At 37.2% G+C, this 13,084-nt stretch overlaps 1 protein-coding gene across 3 annotated transcripts in view; it reads right to left on the minus strand.

Moving 5' to 3' along the window:
- The window catches only part of PRKDC (protein kinase, DNA-activated, catalytic subunit), a 214,591-nt gene that overhangs the window by 42,629 nt on the left and 158,878 nt on the right, over nt 1-13,084 (minus strand). For all 3 annotated transcript variants that reach the window (XM_042923148.1, XM_042923150.1, XM_042923151.1), the window contains one exon: nt 12,146-12,257. In XM_042923148.1, the coding sequence (XP_042779082.1) occupies nt 12,146-12,257 (112 nt within the window). The remainder of the gene's footprint in view (nt 1-12,145; nt 12,258-13,084) is intronic.

Genomic DNA, 13,084 nt, shown 5'->3' on the forward strand with positions numbered 1-13,084 from the left:
ACCACTTAATCAGATTGCATGTTTGTGTGTTACCATATACGGGAGACAAAGAAGTAGAAAATACATAAAAAACTACACTATGTGGCATTCGGGGCTCAGTTCTTTGGGTAGGAACCAAACTGAGCAGTGCTGGCAGAAATAAAGTTGCTTCCTGGAAAGAAAAGCCTCAGTGTCACGACTCTGTGAGAATCCTGCTACAATATCAATTAAGTTTTTGTTCATCTAGCAATTAATATCAATTTTCTTTTTTTTTTCTTAATGGTTATTTATTTTTGGGAGAGAGACAGAGCACTAGTGGGGGAGGGGCAGAGAGAGAGGGAGACACAGGATAATCTAAAGCAGGCTCCAGGCTCTGAGCTTTCAGCACAGAGCCCGACACAGGGCTTGAATTTAGGAACTGCAAGATCATGACCTGAGCCAGAGCTGGATGTCTAAACGACTGAGCCACCTAGGCACCCCTAATTTCAATTTTCTTAGAAACACTGTAGCCAGAGAGACTAGCACGTCCCACACATCTTTCGTTTTGTTGTTGTTATTCCCAAGGTACAGGTCTTTCTAGTCATCTGCTTCTGCGTTCCTGGCTCCCTACCTAATCTACAAGGGTCCCTGCCCTCCCAAGAGCTGCTACAGTTTAAAAAAAATTTTTTAATTAAAAAAATTTTTTTAAATTTATTTTTGAGAGACAGAATGCAAGCGGGGGAGGGGCAGAGAGAGAGAGGGAGACACAGCATCTGAAGCAGGCTCCAGGCTCTGAGCTGTCAGCACAGAGCCTGATGTGGGGCTCGAACTCATGACCTGCAAGATCATGACCTGAGCTGGAGTCGGATGCTTAACTGACTGAGCCACCCAGGCTCCCCTAGTTGCTACTGCTTTTTAAGCTTTCACTGGTTTTAGTTGAAAGCATAAACAAGCAAAAGTTGTGTAAGTAAAAGTTGATAAACATTTGAGGAAATAATTTATGAATGAAACATGAATGTTACACTATCAGAATGAGTCAAGTGCTCTGGGCTCTCAGAAATGGAGGAGTGAGGTGGCAAAAAGGGGAGGTGGATACGTTTTCACAAAGTGAGATGGACTTTTTCCTGGGCTTTGAAAAATAGCCAGGTATTTTTCGATTTCGATTTCAGGTATTAGAGGAGGTAAGGAAGTTCCGATAGAGGAAACAAATTAAAAAAGGCAGACAAATGCTGTGGTGTATGACATGTTGTTCTATCAGACTGGGGAGGATGGAACCAGGGAGAGAACCATCTTTCCACAAGTAACAAGAGTCCCCCTCTTATATGGCAATGTAAACATCTTACAGACCACCTTTCTGCTGATAATTAAAGCTCTAGATAAAATACCAAATACAACCACCTGAAGTCACGGAAAGTAAATACAGCGTGGGCAGGGAAGTCAAAGCTAGGAGAAGGTGCTGCCATTTGGATGAGTTTCTGGTTTTCTCTTTCTTTTTCCGGTTTTGCCTTGAGGATAACCTTAGCTGCTGAGGGCTATGGTAGCCTGAGTGACTAAGATTCTGACAGGAGCCCTGCTGTATTGTGCCCAGAGAAACCTAGAAGGGAGCCTAGGCAGACCAAAGGCTGCAGTGAGAATCCTCTAATTCTGTATATGAAGCCATACAAGTTTCAGCCTGCCTCCTGAAGTATGCATGTTCAACACTGACTGGAGACAGTGAAGAAAAGACTTGAGTACTCAACTGAGATGTGAATCAAGAAGGCAAGACAGAGTCCACTGGCCAAATCTAACTGCACTGATAGCTCACTAAAGCAGTTATTCCTGGGAATTATAAAAGGGATTAGAGTATACACAAGATAATATTAACAATTTCTAGATCCGAAATTAGTTGCTATACAAAGAACCAGGAAAATGTATCCATTGTCAGTGAAAAAGACAGACAACAGATGTCAACTCTGAGATGACCCATACGCTGGAATGATCAAGCAGCTATTTTAATGATGCTCCAAGAGAGCAAAACAAAACCATGAATAATGAAAAGGCAGCTATCTCAGTAGAAAGTATGAAAAAAAGACAAATGTAAATTTTACAACCCAAAAATCCACTAATTAATAAAAGATTCACTACACTGACTTAGAGAGGAATTAAGAAAATACAGGAAAATGACAGTGACTTTGAAAACAGTTCAACAGAAATGATTTAATCTGAAGAATAAAGAGAAAAAAGATTGAATAAAAAATGAATGGAGCTTCAGGGACATGTGGGACAATGTCAAAAAGTATAATATATGTGTAATGGGCACCCTACAAAGACAGAAAAATTATAGCAGAAGTATTTGAAGAAACAATAACCAAAAAGCCCCCACATTTAGTGACAAAAATGTAGATTTGAGTAGCTCAGTGAACCTTAAGTAGGTAACTTCAAAGGAAACTACACCTAAACATATCATAATCAAACTGTTGATTACCAATGATAATGAACAAAAATCTTGAAACCAGTCAAAAAGTATGATAGATTAAACACAGGGGAACAACAATTTGATTAATCATGACTTTCTTTTCAGAAACATGAAGGCCAAATGATACTGCTGAGGAGGAAGGAGGGATCCACCCAGAATTTCATATCCACAGAAAATAAAAAAAGTGAAATAAAGGTATCCTCAGATAGAGGAAAACAATAAAAGGAAAATAATAAAGCTAAATGAATGACAATAAAGATATGGAGATCTATGAAGCATCAGGAAAAGAATTCAAAATACTTTTATAGAAATTTAGTGAGCCAGAAGAACACAGACACAGACAATTAAATGAAATTAGGAAAACAAATGTATGAATAAGAAGTTCAACAACGACAAAAAAATAGAAACCATAAAACAAAACAAAAAACCAGTAATCCTAGAACTGAAGAATTCTATGACTGAATTGAAGAATTCAATAGAAATCTTCAAAAGCAGACTTAACTGGGCAGAAGAAATAATCAGTGAAATGATCCAGTGAGAGGACCAAAAATAAATGAATAAATAATAAATAAATAAAAATAAGTAAAAATAAAATAAAATAAAATAAAAAACAGAATGAGTGAAGAGAGTCTATGGGACAACATAAATGAAACAATAATACCCACTACGGGAATCCTAGGAGAAAAGGGACATAAAGTATATTTAAAATAAAAATGGCTGAAAACTTCTCAAAACTGGGCAGAGAAATGGATTTCCAGATTAATGAGGCCCAAAGAACCCTAAACAGGTTGAATCCAAACCAAGCCACACAAGACACATTATAATTCAATTGTCAAAAGTCAATGAAAGCAACAAGAGAAAAGTGACACATCACATACAAAGTAACCTCCATAAGACTAGAGGTGGAGTTCTCAAAATAAACTTTTCAGGCCAGAAGAGAATGAGATGATATATTCAAAATAGTGAAAGAAAAACATATCAGGGCACCTGGGTGGCTCAGTTGGTTAAGTGTCTGACTTTGGCTCATGTCATGATCTTGCGGTTTATGAGCTCAAGCCCCAGTTGGGCTCTGTGCTGTCAGCTCAGAGCCTGGAGTCTGCTTCGAATTCTATGTCTCCCCCTCTCTCTGCCCCTCCCTGCTCACACACTGTCTCTCTCTTTCTCTCTCTCAAAAATGAATAAACATTTTTAAAAAATTTAAAAAGCAAAGAAACAAAAACTGTCACCAAAGATTACTATACCTGGCAAAACTGTCCTTCAGAAATAAAGACTTCCTGAACCATCAAAAGTTAAGGGAGTTCATCACCACTAGATCTTGCTTATAAGAAATGATAAAGGGAGTTTTCAAGCAGCAATAAACCACTGCTAATTAATATGAGAACATATGAAGTTTGTACAAAGCTCACTGTTAATGGTAAATATGTAGCCCAAGTCAGTTTCTCTAATATGGTAATGACAGTGCATAATTCACTATTAATGCTAGTTTAAAAGTTAAAAACAAATGTATTAAGAATAACCTTGACTACAAAAATCTGCTATTAGATACACAACATAAAAAACAATAAATTGTAACATCAGCAATCTAATATGTGAGGGGCATGGGGAAGTAAAAGCATAAAGTTTAAAAATGCTATTGCAGTAAAGTTGTTATCAGCTTATACTAAGGTGTTATAAGCTATTTTATGTAAGCCTCATAGTAACCACAAAGGAAAGGCCTTAGTAAGTACATAAAAGATCATGATAAAGAAGTCAAAGTATACCAGTACAAACAGTCATCAAATCAGAAAAGACAGCAAGAAGCAAGGAACAATAGATCTACAAAACTGCCAGACAACAAAATGGCAAAAATAAGTCCTTACCTATCAATAATTGCTTTAAATGTAAATGGATAAAATTCTCCAATCAAAAGACAGAACAGCTGAATGGATAAAATAAACAAAAATCCAATATGTGACTAAGAGACTTACATTAGCTTTAAAGACAACACTGAGAACGGCTAACATTAACAACTCAAGCAACAACAGATGTTGGCGAGGATGTGGAGAAAAAGGATCTCTTCTGCGCTGCTGGTGGCAATGCAGACTGGTGCAGCCACTCTGGAAAACAGTATGGAGGTTCCTCAAAAAATTAAAAATGGAACTACCCTACAACCCAGCAATTGCACTACTAGGTATTGATCCAAGGGATACAGGTATGCTGTTTCAAAGGGGCACATGCACCCCAATGTTTATAGCAGCTCTGTCAACAATAGCCAAAGTATGGAAAGAGCCCAAATGTCCATCGATAGATGAATGGATAAAGAAGATGTGGTCTCTATATACAATGGAGTGTTACTCGGTAATCAAAAAGAATAAAATCTTGCCATATGCAACTATGTGGATGGAATTAGAGGGTATTATGCTAAGCGAAATTACTCAGTGAGAGAAAGACAAATATCATATGACTTCACTCATATGAGGAATTTAAGATACAAAACAGATGAACATAAGGGAAGGAAAGCAAAAACAATATAAAAACAGGGAGGGGGACAAAACATAAGAGACTCTTAAATATAGAAAACAAACAGAGGGTTACTAGATGGGTTATGGAAGGGAGGGATGGGCTAACTGGGAAAGGGGCATTAAGGAATCTACTCCTGAAATCATTGTTCCACTGTATGGTAACTAACTTGGATATAAGTTTAAAAAAAGGTTAATTAATTAATTAAAAAAAAATAAAGACAACACTGACTGAGAGTGAGGGCATGGAAAAAGATTTCAAGCAAATGGTAGCAATAAACAAACAAACAAATAATAAATAATAAATAAATAAATAAATAAATAAATAAATAAATAAAATACACCTTAAGCTAAAAATGGTAAAAAGGTCATTATATAATGATAAAGTGGTCAATCCTATAAGAAGATGTAATAATTATAAATATTTATGCACCTAACATTGAAGCATCTAAATATATAAAGCAAATACTAAATGGAAAAATCAGACAGCAAGACAATAATAGTTGGAGACTTTAATGTCTCACTTTCAAAAATGGGCAGATCATCCAGACAGAGAATCAATAAGTAACCAGTGGATGTGAACAAAACTGTAGACTACATACCTAAGGCACATGATCAAACAGATGCAGGAAAAAGCATTTGACAAAATTCAACACCCATGCATGCTAAAACAAAACAAAACTTTCAGAAAATATGAACAGCAAATAATTGGAAGGGTACTGAAAAACATAAAATACCTAGGAATGAATGTAACAAGACACCCAACACATCCATAAAAAAAAAAAAGTCATTGCAATTAAAGAAGTAAAACTTTCACTATTTGCAGAAGATATGACACATATATAGAAAACCATAAAGATGTCATCAAAAAAACCCTCTCAGCAGTATTAAAAAAATTCAGTAAAGCTGTAGGAAACAAAATTAATATACAGAAACCTGTTGTGTTTCTATACACTAATAATGAAGTAGTAGAAAGAGAAGTTACAGAAACAATCCTGTTTACAATTGCATCAAAAGGAGTAAAATACCTAGGAATAAACTTAACCAAAACAGTGAAAGATCTTTACTCGGAAAACTGTAAAACACTGATTAAAAAAAATGAATATGACACAAACTAATGGAAGATATTCCATGTTCATGGATTAGAAGAAACAAAATTGCTATAATCCCTATACTACCCAAAGCAATCTACAGATTTAATGCAATTCCTATCTAAATACCAACATGTTTCACAGAACTAGGAAAATAACACTAAAATATGTTGTAGAACCACAAAAGACCCCAAATATTCAAAACCTTGAGAAAGAACAAAGGTGGAGTTATCACAATCCCAGATTTCAAGCCATACTACAAAGCTGTAGTAATCAAAGCAATATCATACTGACACAAAAACAGACACACAGATCAATGGAACAGAACAGTAAGTCCAGAAATAAACTCACACTTATCATATGGTCAATTAGCCTATGACAAAGGAGGCAAGAATATACAATGGGTTAAAGACAGTCTCTTCAACAAATGGTGCTGAGAAAACTGGTCAGCTACATGCAAAAGAATGAAACTGGACCACTTTCTAATACCATACACAAAAATCAACTCAAAATGGATTAAAGACCTAAATGTGAGACCTGAAACCATAAAACTCCCAGAAGAAAACATAGGCAGTAATATCTCCTACAACAGCCACAGAAACATTTTTCTAGATATGTCTCCTCTGGCAAGGGAAACAAAAGAAAAATAAACTGCTGGAACTACACCAAAATAAAAAGGTTTCGCACAGCAAAGGAAACAATCAATAAAACTAAGAGGCAACCTACTGAATGGGAGAATATGTTTGCAAATGATATATCCAATAAGGAGTTAATACTCAAAATATGTAAGAGCTTATACAATTCAACACCAAAACAGCAAATGATCTGATTTTTAAAATGGGAGTAGGACCTGAATAGACATTTTTCCAAAGAAGACACACAGATGGCCAACATAGGAAAAGATACTCAACATCACTCATCATCAGGGAAATGCAAATCAAAACCACGAGAGGGGTACCTGAGTGGCTCACTCAGTTAAGCATCTGACTTCGGCTCAGGTCATGATCTCACAGCTCATGAGTTTGAGCTCTGCGTCAGGCTCTGGGCTGACAGCTTGGAGCCTGGAGCCTGCTTTGGATTCCGTGTCTCCCTCTCTCTGTGCCTCCCCTGCTCACGCTTTCTCTCTCTCTCTCTCTCTCTCTCTCTCTCTCAAAAGTAAACATTAAAAAAAAAAAAACACAATGAGATATTACCTTATACCTGTTAGAATGGCTAAAATAAAAAAGACAAGAAATAACAAGCATTGGTGATAATGTGGAGAAAAAGAAACCCTCATGTATTGTTGGTGGGAAGGTAAATTGGTGTAGTCACTGTGGAAAACAGTATGGAGGTTCCTCAAAAAATTAAAAATACAGCTTCCATGTGATCCAGCAACTTCACTACTGGGTATCTATCTGAAGAAAATGAAAACACTAATTTGAAAAGATATATGCACCTCTATGTTTATTGTAGCATTATTTATAATAGCCAAGCTATGGAAGCAACCCAAGTGTCCACTGATAGATGAATGGATAAAGATGTGGTGTGCGTGTGTGTGTGTGTGCGCGCGCACATGCACACACATATACACACAATGGAATGAATATTATTCAGCCATAAAAAAGAATGAGATCTTGCCATTTGCAACAAAAGGGATGGACCTAGAGAGTATAATGCTAAGTGAAATAAACAGAGAAAGACAAATACCATATGATTTTACTCATATGTGGAATTTAAAGAACAAAACAAATGAACAAAGGAAAAACCAGACCAAAAACAGACTCTTTTTTTTTTTTTAATTTTTTTTTTAATGTTTATTTATTTTTGAGACAGAGAGAGACAGAGCATGAGCAGGGGAGGGGCAGAGAGAAAGGGAGATACAGAATCTGAAACAGGCTCCAGGCTCCGAGCCGTCAGCACAGAGCCCGACGCGGGGCTCGAACTCATGAACTGTGAGATCATGACCTGAGCCGAAGTCGGACGCTTAACCGACTGAGCCACCCAGGCGCCCCAAAAACAGACTCTTAAATACAGAGAACAAACTGGTGGTTGCCAAAGGGGAGGCAGGTGGAGGCATGAGTGAAACAGATAAAGGGAATTTAAAAGTACACTTATCATGATGGGCACAAAAAAAAAAAAAAAAAAAGAAAAAGAGAAAGAAAAGAAACCTAAATAAATAAACCTAGATAAATGGAAGAACTATATACATATTAGAGAACTCTATATTGTCCAGATGGCAACTCCCAAACTTGCTCTATAGTGAAAATAAAATCCCAGACTCTGAGTTTTTGTTTTTGGCAGCAATGGACAAGCATTGTCAGCATTTCTCTCTCAAAATAAATAAATAAAATTGACAAGCAGATTCTAAAAATGTACATATAAATACAAATAACCTAAAATAGACAAAGCAATTTTCATAAAGAAAAAATTGGAGTACACATCCTATCTGATTCAAGACTATTTTAAAGCAACAGTAATGAGGACAGTTTGATATATGAAAAAAAAAAATGTATGTATATATAAATAAGGAATAGCACAGAGCATTCAAAACCAGACCCACACATATATGGTCACTGATTTTCAAAAAAGGTGCCAAGGCAATTCAATTATGAAAAGACTTTTGAACAAATGGGACTAAACAACCAGACAGCCATACAAAAAAAGCCATCAGAATATGTACCCCCACATCATACCATCTACAAATATTATCTTCCTTTAGATCATAGACCTAATGTAAGAACTAAGACTATAACATTGCTAGAAAAAATGCAGAATAATTTTGCAAGATGTGCCTGTACTGTCAGTTTGAAGGGGCTCCGGCTGGGCAAATCTGAGACAATTTGAACATGAGACAAATAAGAACAGCAACAGATTACATTCCATTAAATAAAACTGGAATACATGATTCTGTATTGATAACTAAAATTCAAGTAAATGAATAAACAAATAGATGGAGAAGGGAAGGCTCTTCCTTACACTAAGATGTATTCTGATAGAATATGGAACAAGGGCTGGAGTTAGAAAATCATCACCTTGCAACTATCATTGTTAAGACTGGTTTGGGCTAGGGGCGCCTGGGTGGCGCAGTCGGTTAAGCGTCCGACTTCGGCTCGGGTCATGATCTCATGGTCCGTGAGTTCGAGCCCCGCGTCAGGCTCTGGGCTGATGGCTCGGAGCCTGGAGCCTGTTTCCGATTCTGTGTCTCCCTCTCTCTCTGCCCCTCCCCCGTTCATGCTCTGTCTCTCTCTGTCCCAAAAATAAATTAAAAAAAAAAAAAAAAAAAAAAAGACTGGTTTGGGCTAAAAGTCATCCACAGATACAAAACACAGAGGGCTAAGTCTTAGGAGAAGCAGGATATATGCATGTTTCAAAGCTTCTCCCACCCTTTTTATTAGTGGCAAAGAAAAAAAAAACAGGCTTAAAACAAAAACAGGCATTATACACTGAACACCAGATAATATTTTTTCTGAGTTCTCATTTTTTATTATGTATGTATGTACGTATGTATGTATTTTAAGTCTGTACTTTAATTCCAGTTAGTTAACATACGGTGTTAATGTTAGTGTCAGGTGCACAATATAGTGATTCAACACCTCCATACAACACCCCATGCTCATCAAGCCAGGTGCCCTCCTCAATCCCCATCACCTATTTCACCCATGCCCTGCTCCCTCCACCACCCCCTCTGGTAATTCAGTTTGTTCTCAATAGTTAAGAGTCTGTTTGAGAGGTTTGCCTCTTTTTTTTCCCCTTTGATCATTTGTTTTGTTTCTTAAATTTCATGTATGAGTGAAATCATTTGTATTTGTATTTCTCTGACTGACTTCTTTACCTTAGCATAATAATACCCTCTAGCTCCATCCATATTGTTGCAAATTTCATTCTTATTATGGCTGAGTCTATTGTGTATATATATACCACATCTTCTTTATCCATTCATCAGTTGATGGATACTTGAGCTGTTTCCATAATTTGGCTATTATTGATAGTGCTGCTATAAACACTGAGGTGCATGTGCCCCATCGAATCACTATTTTTGTATCCTTTTGGTAAATACTAGTAGTGCAACTGCTGGGTTGTAGGACAGTTCTATTTTTATTATTTAATTAATTTATTAAATAATTTTTTTAATGTTTTATTTTTGAGAGAGAGAGACAGAGAGACACAGCATGAGCGGGATGGGACAGAGAGTGAGGGAGACACAGAATATGAAACAGGCTTCAGGCTCTTGAGTTGTCAGTACAGAGCTCGCTGGGGGACTTGAACCCATGAACCATGAGATCATGACCTGAGCCGAAGTTGGACACTCAACCAACTGAGCCACCCAGGTGCCCCTATTTTTAACTTTTTTAGGAACCTTCATACTGCCTTCCAGAGTGGCTGCACCAGTTTGCAGTGTATTACCTACAGTGTATTAGAGTTCCCCTTTCTCCACATCCTCACTAGCCCCTGTTGTTTCTTGCGTTGTTGACTTTAGCATTCTGACAAGTGTGAGGTAGGATCTCACTGTAGTTTTGATTTGTATTTTCCTGATGATCACTAACATTGAGCATCTTTTCGTGTGAAAGACCAGACAATATTTTAACCAGGCAATCAAAATTACTATTACCAGTAAAAAGCACATGTACATCCTGCTTCTAGATGTAATACCCTGAAAATATTTCACTTAAGTAGTATGTTAACTATGGATGTACCACCTGAACCTAACCGTGAGAATATACAAACGCAACCTGAGGAACATTTCTCTAAAACGTCAATGTCATAAAAGATGGCTAGGAAAGTGTCCCAGATTAAGAGGCCAGAAAGACATATCGATTAAATGCAATATGAGATTATGGGCTGGATATCGTCTTAGAAGGGGAGAAAATGCTTTAAAGGACACTAATGGGACAACTGACAAAACTGAAATTGGGGCTGTATTAAAAAGGAAAACAGTGAAGTTATTATTGTACTGGTGTTATATAAAACAATACTCTCTTAGGAAATGCACACTGATAAAGAGACACATATATGTACCTTAACTTCAAATGGTTCAGAACATAATTATGTATGTGTCAGGAGAGAAAATAAAAAAGCTAATGTGGCTACATGTTAAAAATGTTTGAAAACATTGGACTGCGTAAAAAGTACGCCGTTCATGGGAGTTCTACTTTTCTTTCAACTTTTCTACAGATAAGAACTTACCTCAAAATAAAGAGTAAAAAAAAAGAAGTACAAAAAATAAAAAGCAAAAACCAAACCAAACCAAACCAAACACCTGTAGTAGCAGAGGAAATAGGATATAATGGCAAGAACACCACACGGGGCCACAGTCCTTGAGTCCCACTTCCTGTGCATACTTGCACAAAATAATTCACGACCTCTCTGATTCTGGTGCCTTATCTCTGAAATACATGGCTAGTATCTGCCTCAGGGATTACCTGGGTTTCCACAGGGCAAGGAAAAGCTGAGCGTATGAAAATGATCTCAAATCTGGTAAAGTGATACATACAGTTATGAAATAAGAGTCAGGAGGTAGGAGGCATGAGTGTCAAAAATCCAAATTATAATAGAATAGTAACAAATCACGAAGCAGTGTTTTCTTTGCTGCCATTTCAGTTGCTAACATTTGGCCCTGAGACAGAAGCAGGTGGACCACTGCCCCCGCTGCTCCCCTGCTTTCTCTCACTGCCAACAGTGTGTTCACAATCAACCTCCCAGCACACGATGAATTCAATGTCAGTGGGCAGCAATTCCCTGGCAGGGGATAAGCTGGGACAAAGGACACACTGCTGACATGGAGAGCTGTATGAGAACAATTTACACGAGAAATCAGCAAGATGAGCCTGATCTATACACACTAGGCTCACACCCCACATTTTCCTAAACACCCATTTTGGAGACAAACCATTCTGGCAATTTCGTAAAAATCCACATTCAGTTCAAAAAGATCACATCTTGGGGCGCCTGGGTGGCTCAGTGGGTTAAGCGTTCGACTTCGGCTCAGGTCATGATCTCATGGTTTGTGGGTTCGAGCCCCGCATCAGGCTCTGTGCTGACAGCTCAGAGCCTGGAGCCTGCGTCAGACACTCTGTCTCCCTTTCTCTCTGCCCTCCCCCACTCACACTCTGTCTCTCTCTCAAAAATAAATAAACATTAAAAAAAAAAAAGAGATCACATCTTACCGATTTGTGATGATGTCATCCCAGATGTTCATTGGATCCATTGTAGCATCAGGGTATCTGTTTGTCCAGGTTTTTAGAAGTCTCCTAAGGGGAGCTTGAGATGATAAATTACCTAAAAATATTAGAAGATGGCTATATCCACAGCTCAATGATAAGAGCAACTTACAAAGTAGGGCTGCCATTAGTAAATAAAAACTTAATTCAAATTTCTTGACCAAATTAAACATTTTTGTTCTGTCTTTCACAACAGGAATACAAAGTTACCATAGTAAACCTAATATAGGTTGCCATTACAACTCAATTTCTTAAGACACAGAGTAAAAATGGGGAAATAAACATACACAACTTTTAGCACGGATCCACAGTCTTTCATCTACAATTCCAAAATCTATAAAGGATCGAAACCTGAAAACCTTTCATAGGGCTGCAGCCAATTTTCTTGTTGGCAAAATCTGATCTGAATCAGCATAGGGATACTTATATTATAGTCTTAGTTTACGCAATTTTTGTGAATTTTCATCACTTAAGCCGGAGACGCATCATTGTGTTGAATGACGAAATACTGCCTCCGACCTTGGTACCTGTACAAGGTTACATGGTAATAATAGTAACCAAAGCAATCGGGACTCAAGAGATTCATGACAACCCTCAGGAAATTTAAATTTCACACTGATAATGCTTAAAGCTTTAGTTTCTTTCTGTTGGTGGGAAAGTAGTAGTTAAGAGCATAAGCTTAAATCAGACAGTCCTGGGTTCAAAATCTGAGTCTTTCACATATTAGCTTAGGTAAGTTATTTATAAAATGAAAAAGCAAGGAATCTACCTCTCATAAGGCTGTCATAAAAACTATGCATTATAGAAAAAAAAAAGATTAACATACGTCCTAGAAAGTAGAAAACACTTAATGAATGATCTGTCAATAACATGCGCTTGAAAAAG

Source organism: Panthera leo, chromosome F2 (assembly GCF_018350215.1).
Source record: "Panthera leo isolate Ple1 chromosome F2, P.leo_Ple1_pat1.1, whole genome shotgun sequence".
In the NCBI taxonomy this organism is placed as follows: domain Eukaryota; kingdom Metazoa; phylum Chordata; class Mammalia; order Carnivora; family Felidae; genus Panthera; species Panthera leo.